We start from the raw sequence: 22,723 nt of genomic DNA, 5'->3' as shown, positions 1-22,723 counted from the left end.
TGTCAACTGGGTGCTTCCTATCCACCTATGTGATCCCTCCCCTGTGATGTTCTGCTCAAGCATACAGTGCCCAAAGACCACTGACTAAACCCTCAGAAACCAAAAGGCAAAATAGAACCTTCCTTTCTCAAATTGCTTATGTCAGGTAATCTGGCCACAGTGACGATGACCTGGTAAACAAAGGGGTCCCTGTGCTGGGACTTTTAGAGTCAAATGTTATGTAGGGGTAGAAACATAGTGGCCATCATCCCCATGGTTCCACTCTTGGCCTGTGGAATAGCTTGAAGCAAATCCATCCACAGGAATTTCACCTCTGAAACAATGGTTTCTCTTTTGTATTTTCTCAAAATGCCCCCACTCCCACCTCCCACCCTAGGTATGTGCGTCTTTGGTACTGTTGCTAGGGAAAACTGGTAACCACACAGCTGGAATTATGTCCTATATCTGACCTACAACTTTCTCCTTTAGATCAAGTCCTCAGCCCAAAGTTCACACCAATGTGGGAGCAGTGACCTCCCCTTTGTTTGACTTCCTGGGGCTCAACAGATACATACATGAACAGTGTGAAACTCACCCTTTTTGGTTTCCCCAGCTTCTCATGCCATCATGTACACGAAACTGCTTTTAATCTGCCAATTGTGCCTTGTTTTTCTGAATAAGCTGTTTTTTTTTTCTTTTTTGTCTTTTTCAAGACAGGGTTTCTCTGTAGCTTTGGTGCCTGTCCCAGAACTAGCTCTTGTAGACCAGGCTGGCCTCGAACTCCCAGAGATCTGCCTGCCTCTGCCTCCCGAGTGCTGGGATTAAAGGCGTGTGCCACCACCGCCCAGCAGCTGTGTGTTTTTGTAAATGATCACTCCTTACGGGGGTCCAAGGCTCTTTCTCAAAGTCTATGGCTTCTGTGTTTCTAAGTTATTTCACACATGTCAGGTTGAACCTTACCACATTCTCAGAGCCTGGCCCTACCCCAAGGGAGCCTAGGTGCTTTTCTATAAGTTGTTACCATTTGTTCATTGGGGGCATTTTCCTAGAGCAATAGTTCTCAACCTTCCTAATGATGCAACCCTTTAATATAGTTCCTCATGTCGTGGTGACCCCAACTGTAAAATTATTTTCATCGCTACTTCTTAACTATAATTATACTACTGTTATTGATTTTAATGTAAATATTTTTGGAGATAGAGGTTTGTCAAGGGGGCTTTGACTGTGGAGAACCCCTGTCCTAGACTATTATCCGTTCCATGACACTAACCTGGTGGTATTTTCCATGAGTCACAAGTACCTGCCTCCTTCACTGAACACGAATAAACACACGAAAAGAGGAGAGTATGGCAAGATGGGGCCCTGGCAGCATAGCTCTGGCCTGGGGAGCTTCATCCAGACCAGAGGAGACAAGGGACACTCACATATTCCACTTCCTTGGATGGGTCACCCAGGCTGCCATTGGTGGTTGGCGCAGTGGTCTCTGTGCCCTCTGGCTTCTCCTGTGTCTTGCCTTCCTCTTTGGGCAAGCCTCCCTGGCCTGGAAGGGCCACTTCGCCCACCCCGAGGGCCTCACTCTTGTACTGCTTGACGAAGTCTTCCATTGCTTTCAGCTCACTTTCCACAAGTCCACGGCAGCGAGAAGGGTCCTGGTCATATATAGGGAGCTGATGCATGAGCTGACGTCGGCGGTAGAGGGCACCCTCAGTACCTGTCACAGGCTGCTTCTCCTTGGGGATGAGTTCCATGTACTGCAGGCCCTAGGGGGATGGAGTGGAAGAGATAATATCATATGGCTGTAGTTCATGGTCATAGAAGCTAAGACGCAATCTACTTAAAACAAAAATGATGGTTTTCCACTGTGACCCGGGATTGAAATATAAGGATGTTTTCCCTGCCCATATCCATTCCTTCCTGCATGTGTTATGCATATGTATGTTTATTATATGTCTATGTATTCACATGTGTGTACATGCATTCAGAGTCCAGAGGCCAACCTTGGCTGCTGTTCAAGTGCCATTGTCCTAGGTAGCGTTAGCTGTTGACTTGACACAGCCTAGAACCACTCCTAAAGGAGTCAGTTGAGTAACTGTCTTTACCAGGTTGGTGTATGGGCATTGAGGGATTGTCTTGACTGTTAATGGATGTAGGAAGGTCCAGCTCATTGAGGAAAGTACCATTCCTTGGGCAGATGCCTGCATAAGCTGCCAAGCAAATTAGAACCCATAGGTTCTGCTTTGAAATCCCCCTTAAGTTCCTGCCTTAACTTCCCTTAATCATGAATTATGACGTGGAAAGTATAAACTAAATAAACACTTTCCTCCCCTAAATTGCTCTTGGTTGGAGTGCTCTAGAACAGCAGCAGAAGGTAAATGAGGCCATCCATCCACCTTTTGTTTGAGACAAGGCCTCTCATTGGCCTTGGACTCACGACATAGGCTAGATTGGCTGGTCATCAAGCCCCGGGGATATACTTATCTCTGCCCTTCCAGAACTGGGGTTCCATGTGCCACCATGTCTGCTTTTTTTAAAAAGTGGGTTCTGCAGGACTGAACGCAAGTTCTATCCTTGCAAAGCACGCACTTTAGTTACAGAACTGACTGTCGCCTTAGCCTCATCGTGTTTATTTTCTACCTTAGTTTTTCTTTCACAAGTCACAAAGCAACAGCTGTCTCTTATCTCCAGGAAGAATACATAGGTTGAGAGAAAGAATGCAAAGGAGAGATGCACACCGTGTCACTTGTATGTGCACACCCTGTCGCTTGTATGTGCTGAGATGCTACTGGATCTTTTCCTTGGTTCTAGAGGCATGGATGTAAGCCTGTGTCTGAATTCATCAACCTGTAGGCCCAGGGGATCCCTACTCTGTACGATGCCGTCCTCTGACTGACACAGAATTTAAGAACTCTCTTTGGAGATTTTACCAAGCCAGCACACATACCAGGCAGGTGCTCTACCTCTGTGTTACCAGTGTTGACAGGTGAGAAAGAGGCACAGACTTACACCTGTTAGCTGGCTCTCCATTCGCTCATCAACTAGGCATGGCGGGGCTGGCAGATGACTGCATTATTTTGCTGCTCATTCCCCATATGCTGCTGTGATTTTCACTTTGGGGTGACACTAGGAAGAGAAGGGGTATCTGTCTGCTCATTTCAATTTCTGTCAGAATGGAAATGAAGATCAATCGGCTTTGTCATCTGGTGTGAAGTGATTGTGACAAGTGAGACAGTTAACAGGCGTTGTCTGTCAGCTTGACTGGCTTTGAGTCACCAGGGAAACACAATTTGGGGTGTGTCTAGGAGAGTGTTTCTAGGAAGGTTTAACTGAGGAAAGAAGGTCTACCCCGAATGTGGGTGGTACCATCCTTGGACTGTGGGTCTCAGAGAGAAAAAAAAGCTAGCTGAGCACCTGCCTTTCTCTCGCTCTCTGCTTCTCGGCTGTAGAAGTGATGTGACCAATCTCCTAGAGTTTCCGCTGCTTCAATTCTACTCTGATAGGCTGTACCCTCAAACCATGAAACACAAGATGCCCTTTCCTCTATTATGCTATGTTTAGTTGGTATTTTGTTTCAACAACAAGAAAAAGGAAGAAAGTAAGTTTGCTTCTTCCACCAAAGCGAAGTCACTACTTTCAACCTCTTCTGTGTTATTACTTGCTAAGCAGTAACCAGATGACGAAACTGTTACAGAATCATGGCAGCAGAAATGCAGAGAGGCTGACCTCACTTGACCTGGACCTACAAGGGACTGTCTTCTCTCTGGTCCTACAGTGGATGTGCTTTATTGCTACTTCGGCTGATGCTCATAAATGAAAAATCCTGGTCATCTCTTCTGTACTTAGAAGCTTTGGCCAGCTCCATATGTGTATATGTGTATGTGTGTGTGTGTGTGTGCACATATGTGTTTACCTTCTAATGTAACCATCTACTCTGCAAGGGCAGTTGTCCCTTAGAGTTTAGCAGCAAGAATGAAGGTTCTGGATTTATCCCATCTTAGGTTGAGATTCTGGTCCTAGGCACGCTAGCTTCAGCCTCCTTGACACTCTCTCTGTGCACATATTTCTCAGTTGTAAAGTGATCACCGAGCAAGTCCAGCAGGCTCTGGGATTCGGTGACAGGCCTACAGTGCCTGCATCATGCTGCTAGCATCCTTTCCCCCTGCTTTCCTATCGGCGGCTTCCCTCCTTTGGAAACACACCTCCACTTAGCTGCCATGTTTGTCAACAGTGTGCAAGAAGCTGTTGGAAAGCTCACTAAAATGTAGGCTAGCAAGCAGCAGTCCCCAGTTCCTCAGGGCAGTCGTGGCATCCAAGAAACTGCATGCTGGCTATGAGTCTCAGTCACAGAGGCAGAAATGTTAAGACCTGACACTACCATCATGGTTTGAATGTGGAATGTCTCCCATGGCTCATGTGTCCCAAAACTGGGTTCCCTGCTGGTGGTGTTACTTTGGGGGAGTTGTGAAGGCTTTGGGAGGCATATCACATAGGGGGATATGCCTCGGGATTTACAGCCTTCGAGTTCCAGCATTCTCTCTCTGTGTCCTGCTCTACCATGAATGGCCATTGGCCATACGCTCGCACTGCCACAGGCAGGAGCCACTCCTGCCACCATGCCTTTCCTGCCTTGATGGCTATACCCTTTCAAAATGTGAGTCACGATCAATCCTCCTTCTTGAGCCGATCCCGCCATTTGTTCTGTCATAGCAAGAAGGGAAATGCTGACCATGACTGCTTCTCAATGAAACCCCAGCAAGAAACAAGTGTGTGAGAGGAATCAACCGGGACCCCAAACACCTAGCAGGAGAACGGAGGCAAGGCAAGTTCCTGGCGCTTTGGGATTTTGAAAACACATGAATTCACCTAGAAGAAATGCCGTGACTATTAGTAGCACCTGAGGGGCTTGCGTGAGCTTTTACTTGTGCGAGGCATTGCCAAAGAGTCTCATTTTTGGTGAAAACAAAACTCATTTTAGATTAGCCAGCTTTGTGGGGTGAATTTTGTTCCCTTCCAAATGGAACATTTTGATTTCATTTTCCTCATGGGCAAGACCCCTGATTAAAAGAAAAATCAATCTAGTTTAAAATAGCTTTTCTTAGAAAAAGTATAATTATATCATTATGGGACTATGGTATTTCATGATTTGTTAATTTTAAAATATGTGTCAGCACCTCTAAGAGTAGAATCGACCGGGTCTCAAGTCACTAGCACTTCCCCGTCTATGTGACTGGGTAATTATCTGGATATTAATGTATTTACAGATGACTATGGTTTCCTTCACAGCCAGAGCTCTGCTTAGTAGGTCTCAGGGATGGGGAGGTCAGAGGGGTGACAAGGGTCAAGGCCACAGTATAAGAAACTGAGAGGCAAGTTGCTTATTCTGGGTGACTTTTTCATCTCTTCCCTGTACCTCATCATCAACTTGCCTGGCTCCCACAGGTTCTCCTCTGTGAACCCAGCTGGCCCAAGTCTAGCCTCCATTCAGAGCTAGATTCACTTGGAATTATGGGGGATTAACATGTAAACTTCCATTGAAAACCACAGTGAGCAGCCAAAGCTGCTATCAGATGCTAATGAACAGGGGTGTCACACTGTGAGTGGTGACTGTCCTCAGAGAAGAATGAGTTAGGGATTTGTTTTTCTTCTTGGTGCTATTGGGTGGTGGTGGGCACCTAAAACAGGTGGAGTGTAATGTAATCTTGCAGGCCCCCTCTGAGTCTCAGTTTCCCTCTAGGTACCTGACTGCCATAACTGTATTTGTCTAACCCGTTGGGAAATTATACAAGGCTATGGGGTGAAATACTCTTAGTCTGGTTACCAGTGCATAGCAGTGCTTGATACAGGGACACAGACAGGCTGATGGCCACCAACTTGGAGGTCTGATAGAGTTCTCTAGTTTTCATTTTCGTAGGGAAGGATGACGGGCAGCCAGATTCTGCCCCACTTCCAAAATTTAATCAGGCTCGACCACTTGGAAATGAAAACAGAGAAGGGAGGGTGAACTAAAAGAGAGTGCTGGCTAATGCCAGAACTGAGACCAGCCAGCTGCAGAGCAGACAGGAGGGCTTTGTAGTCAGGCAGTTTTACAATGCAGCCTTCACCATGACCCTCTGATGGCTGCCCCTGATTAGACGGGGAGCAGCATATCCGGCGCTTTCACCAGCTGCTTCCCGATACCTCAAAGCAGCTCTTTATGACTTGATGGCTTGTGTGCAGCTGACTTTGTGAATACCATCTGATGGTTTGCATTGCCAGGGAGCTGAGGGTAGACCGGATTTCCGGATCCCTTGGCATGCCCTGGCTCTGCCACTGCGTTGATGCCATCATCAGCCCCTGCTTCACCTGGACAACTTGCAAAAGCCACTCTGTGTCTTGTTGTAAGGGAATCTGCCTTGCAGGTTAGTGGAGTTCATGAACACTTAGTAGGTGTTCATTCATTCATTCATTCATTCATCTAAGATCAAGAGGCTTCCCTTGTCTGAGAAGGGAGGATGGCTCCTCTGTTTTTCCATAGGCTTGTTGAGGGTTCCAGATCATTGCATATGGAAATAAACATCTTTCAGAGAAAAAAAAAAGAGCATTCAGAGAACTGTGATAAACCATTCCCCTGTTCAGAAATGAGGAGCCCCAAAGACACAGTGAATGGCCCTGTATAGAACTGGAAAGCCCTCAAGAGTTCATATGAAGACCTCTCTGCATTCTGTGAACGAGAAAAACGGAGGCCTAGACTGTCTTTGTGTTATTACCGGACACAGGAACAGAGCTAAAACTGTGGCCATTTCTACCTCATCATTGAGTTTCAGGAAACCATGACACAGCTCATACTTAACAGAGTAGGAAGAACCAATTCTTACCAGTTTCTGGGTGACTCCTGGAGGAGCCCACTCATAGGTTATGGTGTCAAAGGTGGGGTCTTTGCCGGTGGCGATGGGATTGGTCATGATCATGCGGTTCCTCTTATAGATGCGGATGCCGTCTCCACCTTTCACCCGGGCAGTGAGCGTGGCATACTTGGAGTCCATCAGCAGGCGCCCGATTTTCCGATCGTCATCCAGGTCGGAGCTCAGGCAGTGCTCCTCCTGGCTGCACTTACAAGACTTGCATATTTTCCTGGGGGACAGTAGAAAGAAGTGAGGTCATCCTCCAGAGATGACATGCTTTGGCAGTAACATTATCTACCGTTTTGTACCCAAGCGCAGAGTTTCACTTTATTAACCTTGAAAGACTGACAGCAGACAGGCAAGGTCTTTGGGACAGAGAATAGCATTGGGGCAGCACACTTGTCTCTTTCTGTCTCGCTTTGGGAAACTCAGAATGCAAATATCATCTGAGAAGGTTGTGTTCCATGTTTGTTGTAAACAAAAGCTGCGGTTTCCTCTTGGTGGTTACCATGGCAAAAACAAATTTATTCAATATGTGTGTGGAGTGTAGTTTGAACCTGGCCCCTGACTTTCTTTTTACAAATAAAGTTTTATTGATACACAGCATACTCATTTATTTGTATGTCTACCCTTGGTTGCTTTGGGGGCTAGAACAGCACAGTTGAATAGTTACAACAGAGGCCTTCTGATACTTGAAGCCCAAAATATTTATTACTTGGCCCTTTACAAAAAAAAAAAGGTATGCTAAGTTCTCCACTCTTAAGGATCATTAAAATTGTCTCCTGTGATTCATGAGCTGCATAAGCTCTGGTTGAAATTCTTCAGCATGCCCACTGAAGTGAGATCTTTTGGGAATTTTCTTCAGCTTTGTGGACAGAAGCCAGGAGGAAGGGAGTGAACTGAGTAAAACCTTCCAGCTGGGGAGATTGATGTCCAGGGAGGGTGGCTCTGTCAGGGGCCCAGGAGGAGGAAATACATTCTGGGGAAGTTTCAAGTTCACTTGAAAGCCCTGGTGCCTCTCTCTCTGACAATTAATAAAAGAAAGTGTTTGACTGTTTTGTGTCATGCTGTTAAGGTTTGGAACTCCAAGAGAGTTCCGGGGTGTGAGAAGGAAAGTGTTCTCCCCTCCCCTCACAGGTCTGTCACCATAGGTTTGCTGTACAGTGTCTCAGACGCCCCAGTGCATGCAATTTAAGAGACTGTTTAAAAAAATGTGAGCAATGTTAAGACCAACCGCAGGGACTAGGGCAAGGCAAGGGGGCTTATCTGTGGATGCATTATGGGGTCCAAGCAACATGAAAGAGCCCTGTTTGCTTTTACACCAGGCTGTCACAGGTATCAATGGATAGATAGTCTTACAGCCATGGTCACTTGCTTCAGATCATGTCCCTAAGTTGGTAGTTAGCAATGTTGGCAGTTTTTATCATCGTGGTTGGAGGCAGGGTGCCCCTGTCATCTAGTTGATAAAAGCCTTGGATGTGGGCAGACACATCCTCTAGTTCAGCCTCCCTCCTGCTGCCCCAGTACTTCAAAAGCCTGTGGTAGGGGTGGGGTTGAAAAGCGCATCTCATTTGAAGAGGAGGTTTAACTGGAACCTCCAAGGAGCTCACAACTGGCAGGACAGGAGAGGGAAGTGTAACACAAAAGAGGAGAAGGCTGAACAGCAATAAGTTACAGGGCATGGGATATTTCTGCTACCCTTGACTCACTCCCAAATGTGAGTAGGTAGGACACAGATATGAGTTCAGTGCTCTGTGCTCTGGAGTCTGGAAACCCTTGAGTTAAGGAAGCCTGGAAAAAAACCCTATTTTTTTGTTTAGCATCAGGTTGCATCTTGTTGGATGGATTGTTCACATCTGGGCTACTGCACATCTGGGGTACTGCCACATGAGAAGAGTTAAATCTATGACCTGAAGGATTCATCCCAGCACCATGGAAGACAAAGGACCTTTAGAGCACCACAGGGTGCACATGAGAAGTCTTTTCTCTTTGATCCCACAGGAAGGAGTCTCCTGTCATGTGCAAGTGGACGTCTCAGCCACAATCCATTGGATTCTCTCACCTCTCCTTATGAGAGGCAGACCGGAAGGCTGCTGATGGATGGTGTTAGTCATTTTCACTTGAGAGCTGACAACAGCAGAAGTGGAAAGAAAAGCCCAGTGTGTTGGGACACAGGGCAGCCGCGTCTCCAAGTCTTTTGCGTTCTACTTGGCCCCCTGGTCTCCCTATACCCTACTTGAGGACCTGGATGTGGAGCTGCTCTGGGCTGCTTTGGTCAATGTGGGATCCCAGGATGCTACTCCAGTCACTGGGAATGCAAACCATTTGAGACAGAGAACATGAGGATAATCTTTGAGGATGTGTCCAGGATACTTCCTCTGATAGTTATGCTCTTCTTACTGCTGGACACACTGCTTCACTGTGACAGTTGAGGAAGACACCTTCCCACTCTGCCCTAGATCTTGTTAGGTACCCATATTGTGAGGGACATATACACTACCCCAAAGAAACTAAGTAGCATTAATGTGGCAGTGCCTCCTCTCTTTTTTGGGTAGACATGGGCTTTCCTTTCAAACCAGATTGACTGAAATTAAGTTATTTAAGTAACTGCTGTGATTTGAATATAAAATATCCTGCCTAGACTCAGATGTTTGGATAATTGGCCCCTAACTGATGGTGATGTTTATGGGGTTATAAAACTTTCAGAAGTAGAGCTTTGCCAAAGGAAGAGTATCACTGGGGGCGGGCTTTGAAATTTTATAGCCAGACCCTACTTCCTGTTTTCTCTCCGTTCTGGACTGCTGGCACAATGTGATGGGCCAGCTTCATGTTCCTGCTGCCACACTTCCCCCACCAAGATGGGCTCTATACACCTTCTAGAACTGTGAGCCCAAATGAACTTTTTCTCTTAAAGTTCCTTTAGTTGCTGTATTTATCACAGCAAGAGAAATTAAACAAATGCAGCATCTTCATCAGTTGACTGTCAAAACTGGGACATGAAGATATGTGGAAGTGTGTCCTCCAGGGATGCTGAGACAGCACTGCGTCAACATGGTTGAGTTTAAGCTCCTCATGCAATGCAAGGAAGGCTGGACGGTGGTGGCGCACGCCTTTAATCCCAGCACTCGAGAGGCAGAGACAGGCGGATCTCTGTGAGTTTGAGGCCAGCCTAATCTACAAGAGCTAGTTCCAGGACAGGAACCAAAAAGCTACGGAGAAACCCTGTCTTCAAAATCCAAAAAAAAAAAAAAGAAAAAAATTAAAAAAAAACAATGCAAGGAGACTTAATTTCCTAGGAAACATGAAGGATAGGGCCAGATTTCTCTGCCTCCGTAAACAACTGACTACCAAACCACAAACACTACGGGGTTGTTTTAGGATGGTAGGTGCCAGCAGCCCAGGACTGACCCTTGTACATGGAGCGAGCATTTACTCCCTGTCTCAGGAAGTTTACAAAGTGATCCACAAAAAGTGGCAGAGATTCCTCAATATTGTCTGAGACCCAATTTAAAAAAGGAAGATGAAAGGAAGATTCGAAACTAGTAGAGTTGACATGGTGGAGAAGGTAACTTCCCTTCAGACTACAATCTACTCAAATGGCTAAAACAGGAATGGGTGGAGTCCTTGCTGCTGAGATCAAGTCAGCAGAAGAGGGACATTATAAGGGGACAGAGGCCTGGGTTATATGACTTCCAAAGTGCCTTCGATGTGGAAGACCCTGTGGGCTCCTCTGAGGCTAAGGCTGAGGCTGGTGAGGAAATGAAATGGAGCAAAGGAATGGGACAGTGCTACAAAGCTCACAATCCACCATAGTGCATATGTTTACGAGCTTGAGACTGCATTTCTTTCAGGCCTAAGTTCAAATCACGTCAGTTAGCGAATTCTCTCCAGTTACCCACCTTCCCTGTACATACTTGCAGAAAGGAGAAATATTATCTAATATATGATGTTGATTAACATTTCTTATAGAAGAGTTTGCTTATTAATAAGTAGGTTGTTTTCTTTTGAGATAGGGTCATATGCATAGCAGATATTTTGCAACGACAATATCACCATGAATGTTAACATCTTAGGAAAGCCCTGGGGAATTTTGGTCTGCATTGAATGTCCAAGATATAATAAGACACTGATAATAAAAGCTCTTGGTTTGCTATGGTGGTCTATGGAGTGTGGCCTCTATCTCTGTGGTGGTAGACACAGTCACCCAGTTTGTGCCCTGCATAACTCTAGAACAACTGTCCGCATAGATACTGGTATGAAGATTGCCGGGACATTATGTTTGTTGGCAGCCTCCACATTGTCTTAAAGTCCTCAGAGATAAAAGAAGAAAGAAGACAAATTCCAGAACTCTAGCCAGACCCGACACTCCTCATGGAAGGATAGGAATCACAGGTTCTGGTTTCCCAGTACTGTGGATGGAACGCCTCTGACTACGTGCACGCGTGCATGCCTGTGCGTGCATGTGTGTGTGAGTGTGTGTGTGTCTCTATGTGAAGTCAGAAGGCAACTTTCGGGGTCATTTTTCAGGTGCCGTCTTTCCTGTTATTTGAGACAAGGCTTCTCATTGCTTTAGAAGTTGCGAAGAAGTTCTACTGGAATTTGCTGAGGAGACTAGCTGGGTGGCCAGGAAGCACCAGGGATCCTCCTCTCTTTGCCTCCTCAGAGACATTTGCCTTTCGGGAAGGGAGATCAAGTCCTCATGCTTGCAAGCCAAGCACTTTCCTGGCAGAACTCTATCTCTGCTTCTACTTTTGGCCTCTATTTCAAGAGCCACACCTAGGTTAAAATCCACCCCAGAGATGCTACTTCAGTGAGGTGAGACCGAGGCCATCTTCAGACCTGAGAGTCGACAGCCCTTCCCCATAGACATCCCCAAATCCATCTTTCCATAGTCATCTGTTGTGGCTTATATGTAAAATCTCCCCACTAGGTTCCTATGTTCAAATGCTTGGTCCCAGCTAGTAGCTGTTTTATGAAGTTATAGAAACGTTAAGAGGTGGGGCCTTGCTGGAGGAAATGGGTCCACGGGAGTTGGGTCCTTGGGGTTCTCATAGCCAGGCTCTCTCCTTCCTGTCTGGTCTTTGCTTCCTGTTCCACCAAGATGCAAGGAATATCAATGGCACACTCCTGCCACCATGCCTTCCTTTGCATGGCTAATGGTGTCCCCTCCAATCACTAGCCAAAAGAAGACTCTTCCTTCCTTAAATTACTTCTTGTTAGATGTTTGATCACAGCAAGAAAAAAAAATTCTTGCTGGATCAGGCTTGATAGCATCTACCTTAAAATGGTTTCTGAAATGCAAAGCAGCTTTCCCTATCTTTGCTCCCCAAGTTATTTACAACATTATCCATCCCTGAATCAGAACAAGAAGAGGGCTTCATTCCCCAGCTGCCCTTCCTAGCATGCATCCTCCAACCCTGTGCCAACAGAGAGAACCACCCACATTTTTGGAAAGGACAGTCAAGTAACAAAAGCGGGCAGAGTCCCCTTGAGCAAATCCATTACCTCCACGAATGAGGCTCGAAGCCGGAGCACATTCCCTTGCACCGCAGACAAGCTACGCCCCTTGCCGACTGCTGCTGGCCCAGGGACATCTGGAAAAGGAGGCACAGAGAGGGTGTTTTTCTTCACATTGACCTCTGGGAGACTTGGCATAACAGCAAAGGGCCTGCATGGGGTTCAAAGGGCTCCTGATCAATACGCTGCCACTCACTGTTTACTGGGAACAGAGAAGAACATCCGGGAATGGGGCCATAGGCAGCAAGTGTTGAAGGGTGGGGCCCTTCCTAATAAAAGCTCTACTGGGGCTCCCGCCAGGCTCCAAGGCTGTCTCTGAGTGCCAGGGCTGTCTGGAAAGATTGCTACGAGGGGCCATCTGCTTCTTTCCCCACCTTCACTCCTGTCTTAATCTGTCTATCACTGGAATGGAATCTTCCAGCGTCTCCTTCATTGCCTTCTGATTTATTGATAGGATGTGACCGAACCAACACTCCAGGCACAAACAAAGGAACATGCCTTAGCTGTTTATGGCTCTGAGCAGGACTTAAATATTTTGCTAATGTACCAAAAACAATCTCATGAGCCTTTGAAATCTCCTCTCCGGGGATGGAAACACACAAGGCGACTTTTGTTATTCATTATAAGCCCTAGGAAACAGGAGTGCCTTCGGCTGCCATTGCTGCTGTGGTTAGATTCAGTGGCTCTGGTGGGGTCCTCGAACCAGCAACTTTACTGACAAGCTCACCAGAAATGCAAAATCCCTGGCCCCTTTTCATCACACTGCCCTTTAACAGAATCCCCAGACATTTATTACATTAGAATCGGAGAGGTGGCCGGTTAGTGATGGATCTGCAGGGTGAGAAACTTAACCTAGCTTTCCCCTGGGGGTGGGGGAAGGGAAAACCTGGTAGAGGTGTGTGAACCATCTTGTTCTTAGCAGAAGCAGGCAGGGCTCAACCCATTAGAAATGTAAAGGAATACGTTCTTCATCTTGACAAATGCGCAGGTGGCATAGCGTTCGCTTAGTGTCCACTCTGTGCCGTGCACGGGGGCTTTAGTATTGGAGGCTGTATGCCCAAAAGGGATGCACAAGCCAGGGGCTCTGGAAAGGGAAGCTCATACTTCTCACTCAATTTTGCAAACCGCTGCTGAGTAGCAGCGAGGGATAGGTTGCGGTGCCAGACTGCGATTTGGACATAAATGTCAGAAGTATTGAAGAAGGCTTCAATTCATAAGCCCATATGGGAGGAACAGGGAGGCTTCTTCAACTAGGCCCCTTGGAGATTTAGACTGTGTAGGCTGAATGGACAGAAAATGGTGGGAAGGGAAGCCTGGCAGTGGGAAGAGGCAAGCTGGGAGGAGAACAAATGGTAGAATGTGTATTGTGATGTCACAAATTGAGTGTGCTTCTGGGGACTTTTGTGGTTCACTGTATTGTGGTGTGTGACACACACACACACACACACACACACACACACACACACTCATGAAGGCCAGAAGACCATGATGGGTATTGTTTTTCCACAGGCACAACCCACACTGTTTATGTGAAAGAGTCTTATCCTGTGTTGAACTCACAGAGCAGGCGCAGGCCCAGGCTAGACTGTCTAGCGAGCCCAGGGTATCTATTTGTTTCTGCCTTATGTACTACCACACTGGCTTTTGGTTTATGTGGGACCTAGAGATAAAACTCAGGTCCTCATGCTTGTAAGGCAAGAAATGTGGGGACTTTTCTATAGCCCTCTGGTTTTAAAAGCGTGTGTGGAGGTGGGGGAGGGGAGGGGACCTGGTGAAGTTTGTAGGTGAACCTACCCTTACTGATCCTTTACAATATCTCCCTCCTGCACCCACATCTCCCAACAGTTAGACCAGCAGTTTTGTGGGCATTCAGAGGGCAGTGTACTTATATTTGTGTGTGATTAGTGCTAAAATCATGTTATACATGCCCCCACCCCTGGAAATGGGTCTTACTATGTGATCTATTCTGATCCCAAGCATGAGATCCTCCTGCCTTAGCCCCTTGAGGGTTAAGATTACAGATCTATGCTAAGTGTGAGCATTGAGGTGGTTCAGGTCACTCACTAACCGTCTTCCTAAGTTGGGGGCCGCATTCCATAGACAGAGCTTTGTTCCTTAAGTTATTGGCCTGAGTCTGTGCTGGCATCCACCTCTCCTCCTCCTCCTCCCCACACCTCAAATTATACGAGCTGAAATATAGCAATCTTTCCACACTTACTACTCGAGTGGTTCCAAGTGTGCTTAATTCACAAATAAGGCTTCATTGTTGGAGTGTTTCAGCTACACCCCGAGGCCTGGAAAGAAGTCATTCACGGAAGCATTTCCTAAGTGGCACGGCAGGCTTGAGCAGAGCTGATCTTCTAATGAGGGGCTATTTAACGGTCCTCCCAGAAGAGGATTAGTTTTGAGGGCTGATCTGGAGCGGAGCCTCAGTGTGGCTGCTAACTCCCGTTTGGTTGAGAAAGAGTGATGTAAGACAGGGCTGTTCCTCAGCGTGACAGCCTGTGATGTGGTGACCAGACTCCCTGTGCTAGGTCTGGCATTTATCAGCTATGCCTGTGACTGGATGCAAGCCATTGTTCTGTCTAGATCAGGTTTCTGCTTTGTCAAACAAGAAAACCACCTGGGTGGGGCTGCCTGGCTTGTGTCCCCCACAGCACTCATTTGGGAGATGTTACAGAGTAGCTCATGGCAGCGGAGTGGAAGTGAGGATCACATGAGCGAACACAAATGGTGGGCACCGGATGTGCGAAGGTGGCTAACCTTTAAGTTGCCAGCCTGTGCTAGCTGCAACAAGAGAGTAGGGGAGTGGGCCCCCGTTTCAGGGAGAAGGGCCCTGGTGTGGGGTCAGGCTGGGCTGGTTTTAGTGCTACTTTTGTCCCATTCTCTTATTGTACAGGACCAATGGCTGGGTTTGTTGAGTCTTTCTCTTCCTGACCTACTGGGATAATAGGAACCCAACATGACTCATGGAGTTGCCAAGAAGGTTAAATGAGACACTGGGAAGGATTTAACACACACTTATTATGCACTGTGTATTTACTGTTGTCATTAGATCTTGTGAAAGACAGCTCGAAAGACCTTGAATTGATTGTTCTGGAACTTTATTTCAAGCTTTCACTTCAATGGGGACTTCTGGGGGAACTACTTTTGGAAGGGCAGACCCTATATGTTTTTCATTCTCTACTTTCTTCCTTACCTATTTGTTGTCTCTGTGATTTGATTTGAAAAATAAATATATAAAAACAAACAAGCAAACAAAACAAAGCACAAGGCCAAAGCAGGCTCCATACTTTGTGATTAAGCAAGGCTGATTTTAGCCTTTGTCCTTGAGAAACTCTTTTGGTTTTGTTCTGCTTTCTATTAATTAAACTTGTTTGTTGGCAATCTCATACACATATAATGAAAGCATTCTCCCTCCCCCCATCCTCTCTCATCTCCCCTTCTATTAGGTCAACTCCCCCGGCCCTTCCCTACCAATCTGTTTCCCATGTCACATCATTTTGTTTTGTGAGCTAGAGTTTTAACCAGGGTTGTGAGTGTATAGCCATTGTTTGGAGCTGTGCATTGGAACCTGGTGGGTATACAACCGAAAAGAGTGAGACGCCACTTCCTAGACTCTCTCAGTAGTTGATATTTCAGCAAGAGGGCCAGGGCTCTATGAACTCCTCCCCCATTTGCGGCTGGCTGCACATAGGCAAGGCTCATGCGGGCCCAATGCAGGTCTCTGCAAACGTCTGTCATACTTGATAACCTCTTTCCGCAAGCCGTTCCTAACGAAGAAAGGCCACTGTTTTCAAGCATGTGATGATGGAGGAGGTCTATCCTTGGGCCAGGTAGCCATCGCTATGTAGGCACAGGAAGCAGAACGTAGTCTCCAGCAGGCCAGTGGGCCAGTTTCCATGACAACAAAAGTTCGAGGAAAGCAAAACAAATGGCCTTGCAAGGAAGAGCTACATTTGGGCAGTCAGACCATGCATGTAACTAGTTTTCCGGCTGACTGTTCTACACAGTAAACAGTCATGTGTTCCCTGCATGCCGTTCACTGGAGCCAGGCAGACCCAAGGATCTTCAACACAGAGGAAATGATGACCTTGTTGATTGGGGAGAGGGAGGGGAATTAGCCCGCAGCAGAGCTCCAAATAAGAGCCTCTGGTTTATAAACAGTGCCCTTCTCTGAAGGAGATGCTGTTGACGGATGGCACTGTGTCTCCCAGCCTCTCCCAGGAGCTGAGTATAGATGCTCAAGGGGACCATCCCTTTAACAAAGGTTTCTTAGAATGCAGCATCTAATCAGCCTTTTCTTTTGAGGGAAAGAAAATGCATTTTGACAACTGGTTTTGGCCCTGGTTTGGTAGGATGTGGTACATGTAATATAAATTCTTAGAATTGAATCGTGCATTTATTTTTTATTTTCCTGTTTTTTCCATCCAAATCAAAGCTTAGGTCTTCAAAGGACTTAGGTAGTTACTGGATATATAGGGAGCAAGAGACAGCCTGTGGTCTCTAATCTCCTTTAAACATTTGCTTTTTGGTGAACTTCTAGGGGAAGTCTCTCTCTCTCTCTCTCTCTCTCTCTCTCTCTCTCTCTCTCTCTGTGTGTGTGTGTGTGTGTGTGTGTGTGCACCCACGCATGTGGCACGGAGTACTTTCCTCTACTGCTCTCCACCTTCTTCTCTGAGCAACTGTCTATCACTGGAACAGCAGTTCACTAATTCAGCTAGGGTGTCTGGCCACTGAGTTCTGGGGACCCTCTTCTCCCCACCCTTGCCCTCACACCAGGGTTACAGGTATGCATCACCGCTCTTCACTGCCTGGATGGGATGTGAGTGCTGGTGATGCAAACCTGGGTCCTCGTGTTTGCTACTTTATGGACGAGACCATCTCCTTCACTCGCCAGGAACTGTGCTAATAACAAAGTGTTAACGCAGAGAATAATATGGGGTTGGGATGGAGAGGAATTTAAAAGGGATGACTGCAGTGTTCTGGGTGAGCGTGGGGATTAGAAAAGAGGTGTCCTGCTCAGTTTCTTTCTCCTTGCGGGACTCGCGTAAGATGAAAATGGCAGGAGGATACTGGTTTGTGGCATCCATTTCCCTCAACTCTAAGACTTAGTTACCCTGCATGCTGACTTGCAGTCATGGGTCCTGGGAGATAGAAATAACCTCTGTGTTTTTGAAAATTTCACTCCTCAGATTGTGATTTATTACCCTGTAAGACATTAACTAGTTTTGTAATTGGTCACCCACCTTGTCCTAACATTAAATTACTATCTAAGACCTGGCTCCTTAAAGGGTTTTGAGCTGGTCCTAAAATCTTCCAGGTTCTCTCATGTATGAGGAGGAGGAGGAGGATCTCGTGATTATGTAACGGTCACAGTCTTACCCTCTGACAGTGGTCTATTTGTGCCTGCACATAACCCCGTGACTCTCCTCAGTGCTTCCTGAGGCAATATCTTTCAAATGAATGCTGGATTCGATCTGTCAGGGGATTTTTATAGGTAAGTCCTATAAATACAGGCCATTCAGGGTCACTAGCTAACCTATTAGGTTACTTAAGTTGAACTCAAAGAAATTCCAATAGCAAACAGGGAATGAGAATGGAGATAAGAGGAGCAGGCTGAAGTTCTGAGAGGGTCCAGAAAGAGCAAGTATTACATTCAGCTAAACCAATCCTAAAACCACCCCACTACTAGAAATAGTCCAATACTTACAGCACTGCACTCCGCCAAGTGCCTTCACTTCCTTAATTACTCTTTGTTCACCCTTAGGATCAGCCTTTGAAGACTGCCGTTATTCCTAGTCTGCAGAATGTTCAGGAATATGGCCTTCTGGAGGAGGGAGGGGCTTTTAAATCCACTTCTGTGTTATGCTCTGTTTTTCTCAATGATCATGAATGTAGCTAACATTTATTGAGTACCCCTTTGTGCGAGCAAAGTCTAGCATTTACATACTATAATATTTCATATAAGCATTCTGCCAACCATACCAAAGAGGTCCTTTTTTATTACTTTCATTTCTAGATATCAATACTGAGGTCCAGAAATATCGAGGCTCTTCTGGAAGATCCAAGAGTTTATGTGACTGAGCAATGATGCTGCACCAGGTAGGTTTATGTATGCTTTTAGCTAACCTGCTATTGGCCATCCCACCAAGAATACTATATTTTACATTTTAAAAGTCGGGACACACCCCTTATCTTGCTTAGTCTTCATAGTGATCCCAGAAGGAAGGTATTTTTCATTTTGCTCATGAGAAAAACAAATCCATAGAACTGATGGGGTTTACTTCCTAAGACATAGTTCATACTTGGATTATGAAAACCCAGGTCCAACTCTCTACCATACCAGAAGTCTCCAGATCCCAGACAGCTTCCACTGAAGGTGTCCTTGATTCTGGGAATCTGGGAACAAAAGGGGGAATGCAGGTCTGTAGGGTCATGAGGTTGTTGAGGAATAATAATTTGAGATATGTATGTACATTTTTTCTATGCTGTGAAATGTTTGTTAAATGATGCAAAGATGTGTTGCTTTCTTTTATGTTGTATTTGTTTAACTCTGTGAAGCTGTGTTCCTATGCCTTTGCAAAACACCTGATTGGCCTAATAAAGAGCTGAATGGCCAATAGCTAGACAAGAGAGGAATAGTTAGAGCTGCCAGGCAGAGAAATAAAAGGGATGAGGGTGAGTGAGAAAAGAAGGAGAGCACCAGGGGTCAGCCACCCAGCCACACCCAGCCACAGCCATGTAGTAAGAAGGGAAGACATAGAATAAAGAAAGGCAAAAAGCCCAGAGGCAAAATGTAGAGGAAGAGAAATGGGTTAACTTCAATTAGAAAAGCTGGCTAGAAGCAAGTCAAGTTAAGGCTGGACATTCATAAGTAAGAATAAGTTTCTGTGTATTTTTTTGGGGGGAGCTAGGTCTTGGGTTCCCAAAGGCAACAAACAAACAAACAAACAAGCACACAACTACATGAGGTCCTAGGAAAGTTTGATTTATTAGAAATAGAGTCTGGCTCAGATACAATTTCCTTGACCTCAGATTTCTACCACCTTCTCTAGTTTGGATCAATAAACTGAAAGATGTTCAAGGCAATAGATAGACTTCAAGTACAGAGGGAAAGGTCATAGTTAGAGGAAGTGTATCAGAGTTATGGATCACATATATTCTACCTTTTCCTGGAAGCCTGGAAAGGGACCAGCTTGTTAATACCTAGTACAGCATCATGGATCTGGAGCTTGATCTTGGACCCACACGGTGGAGATGGTGAGACAGATGGTGGTTTGGGGACTATGTGCTAAAAGTCTACTGATCAAAATTGTTAGTGCTTAACAAAAATAAGAGCTAACAAACTTCCTCCTTAGCCAAGAAGGAAGTCATTCCTGGATTCATTTCCAGCTCTTAGTAAGGATCCCTGGAGTTTGATGTCATTGGATGAGGTTCATGCTACGAGTTCAAATATATCCATTTCTATTTCCATTTACTGTTGCCACTCAAATTCCTTTTTCAGTGCCTTTGCACCTGGGTCTCTGGAAGTCTTCAATGCACATTCTAAGCTTCTTTTCATAATTATCTAACCCTCAGAGACCTTCAAGCCTACAAGTGGCTTGAGGCTCCACCTTTCTTATAGTATACAGGAATAACAGCAGTTGTAGTAAGTGTAGTTATTCTTCATTACCTCTGTAGACCATAACCATGGATTCAACCAACCCTGGATTAAAATCTTGGATAGAGGCCCTGGTGAGATGGCTCAGTGGTTAAGAGCACTTATTTCTCTTCTAGAGGATCTGGATTCTGTTTCCAGAGTCCATGTGCAGGCTCATAACCATCTATAATTTCAGTCCCAAGGGATCTGGTGGCTTTCCTGGCCTCCAAGGGCAATTCACACACATTGCGCACAGGCTTACATGCAGGCAAAGCATCCATATACATTAGCATAAATAAACACTAATGAACCATGGATAGAAGAAAATATGTGTTTGTATAGATTTTTATCAATTTTGCATAGTATGGTACTGTGTGAGATGTTGAGAGACAAGCACAGATCCTGTGCAAGGTGACACATTGTTTTCCTATAAGGGTCCTGAGAACCCTTGGATTTTGGTATCTGAGATATTCCCATAACTGATCCCTTACAGATACTGAGGTACAGATGTATTAGGTTTAGAGTTTTCTGGACAATATGCTGCAGCAAGTCTCGGAGACAGGTGTATGTCAAGGAGTAGTCTCCTAGTTGTGGTGGTAACCACAGTGGCAGCACCTTGGAACTTGTGAGTCCTTGGCAATTGTGTGTGTGTGTGTGTGTGTGTGTGTGTGTGTGTGTGGTGTTTGTATGCATACCTATGTGTGCACATGTGGAGGCAAGAGGTTGACTTTAGACTTCTTCCTCTATCTCTGTTATATTTTTTGGGACAGAGTCTCTCACTGAGTCTGGAGCTTACTGCTTCTGCTAAACTGGCTGATCAGTGAGCTCTGGGGGTCCCCCTGTCTTGCCTCCCCAGCACTGGAATTACAGGTTCACACAGCAACAGATGGCCTTTTTACATGGGTACTATAGGTCTGAACTCAGGTCCTCATGGGTTTGCGGCAAGCACTTTACTAACTGAAGCATCTCTCCATCCCTGCTGATCTTTTAATACACTCAAGGCCTAGGCTGAAACACAGGCCTTGGTCATAGGTGTCATTATATTTGGAAGTTCCCCAGGGGGTTCCAAGGTTTAGACAAGATTGGGAGCCCTTCCATCTCAGCACAGTCCTTCTGTCTTAGTCCAACCCTCAGATGCTCCAACTCAGAGCAGTTCTTTAGCCCATTGGTTTAATAATTTTCTTTCCTAAACACTTGGATACAGTTGATAGGAATATAAGTTATAATAGTAGAATAGCCATTATGGAAAGCAGTATTAGGCTCCCAGTACTAGATATCTGTATCTATATAGCTGGAAAGAGATTATATATATAGTGAAATATGAATGAAATAATGAAAGTGGTCACTACTAGAGGTGGTGATTGCATCCCCATGTCTATTGCAGCTTTATTCACAATAGCCAAGATAAGGAATCAAGCTAGATGTGTGTCAACCAGTTGATGAATAAGCAACAGAATGGTGTGCGAACTCCTCCAGTAGAATGCTGTATATGTCATCCTTAGTACATCCTTAATAAAAGAAATCCCAGGGAGACGATAGTGGTTAAGGGCACTTGCTACTTTTCAGAGGACTTGAGTTTCATTCACAGCAGTCATATAGGGCAGCTAAAAGTAGCCTGTAACTCCAGCTCTAGGGGATCCGATGCAATCTCCTAACCTCTACAGGCTCTGCACATGCATGCTCATGTGTGCATGCATGTACGCATGTGTGTAGTACAATAAATAATTAATATTATTTATCATCAATTGTTAATTAGTTAATTAATAACCAGTCAATAATAATATCTGCTGGTTTTGGCCACTGAGATGGACCCAAAAGCATTAGGTTTAATGAGTTTATCCTGGCACAGAAAGGCAGGGATTGCTCGTTCTCATGTAGGTATTCTAAGAGGGTCCCACAGAAACAGAGTGGATATTGAGTGCCAGGGTCTGGGTCTAGGGAAACGGGGAGATGGTCCTAAATGGGCACTAAGTGTGAGCTATACAATGAGAGTGCATCTGGGAGATCTAAAATATAGTGTTTTGATTATAATTTTGTACTTAGAATTTGCCAAAAGAGTGGATCTTTTCATTACAAGGAGAAAGGTAACTGTGGGGGAGGTTCACGAGTCAAGGGGTCCAAAAATGTCCACAGATACAGGAACGCAAACTTGCAGGCCTCATGTACATATAATTTCTGTATGCCAGTTCTACACTGAGGTAGTTCTACCTCAGTGAACTGTGCTTACATGTTAAACACGACATACTGATGGTGGGAAGGATGACAAAGAGAATCTGATTTTACCCCAGACTTGAACTGTACCAAAACTGAATGTGCACAAACTCTACTGAGGAAAATGAGTAGATGAACAAAAGGATGAAAACTAAGAAATTCCAAAGGAATGCTCCTTATACAGAGTAAAATACGTTTTGTGCAGCATTTTTTTAAAAGCTGCATTTTAAAGCTAAAGTCAGACACAGCAAGGGACATCTGTAACCCCAGTGCTGGGGGTGGGGTGGGGCGTGGATCTTAGGAGGCTTTCTGGCCAGCCAGTCAAGCTAAAACGGTAAACTCCAGGTCTACCATTCTCAGCTACATAAGGAGTTTGAAACAAACTTGAGCTAAAGGCCTTGGTCTCAAAATAAATAAAATAACATTTAGGGAGGTGAGAATTTTCCTATTCAACTGCAGGTGGTCTGCAGAATAATTATGACACATATGAACCAAC

General features: G+C 45.5%; 1 protein-coding gene across 2 annotated transcripts in view; it reads right to left on the bottom strand.

Moving 5' to 3' along the window:
- Lmcd1 (LIM and cysteine rich domains 1) overlaps positions 1–22,723 on the bottom strand; it is a 61,114-nt gene that overhangs the window by 14,384 nt on the left and 24,007 nt on the right. The window contains exons 2-4 of one of the 2 annotated variants that reach the window (XM_041639813.1): positions 12,363–12,451; positions 6,831–7,086; positions 1,404–1,739 (exon numbers count right to left, since the gene is read on the bottom strand). In XM_041639813.1, coding sequence (XP_041495747.1) covers positions 1,404–1,739; positions 6,831–7,086; positions 12,363–12,451 — 681 coding nt within the window. The remainder of the gene's footprint in view (positions 1–1,403; positions 1,740–6,830; positions 7,087–12,362; positions 12,452–22,723) is intronic. The other variant, XM_041639821.1, reaches the window with a different exon arrangement.

Source organism: Microtus oregoni, unplaced genomic scaffold (genome assembly GCF_018167655.1).
Source record: "Microtus oregoni isolate MIOR12 unplaced genomic scaffold, Mior012 000002F_ref0000024, whole genome shotgun sequence".
Taxonomy (NCBI): Eukaryota; Metazoa; Chordata; class Mammalia; order Rodentia; family Cricetidae; genus Microtus; species Microtus oregoni.
The sequence above is the reverse complement of the archived record's forward strand: the minus strand, read 5'-3'. Positions and strand labels throughout refer to the sequence as shown.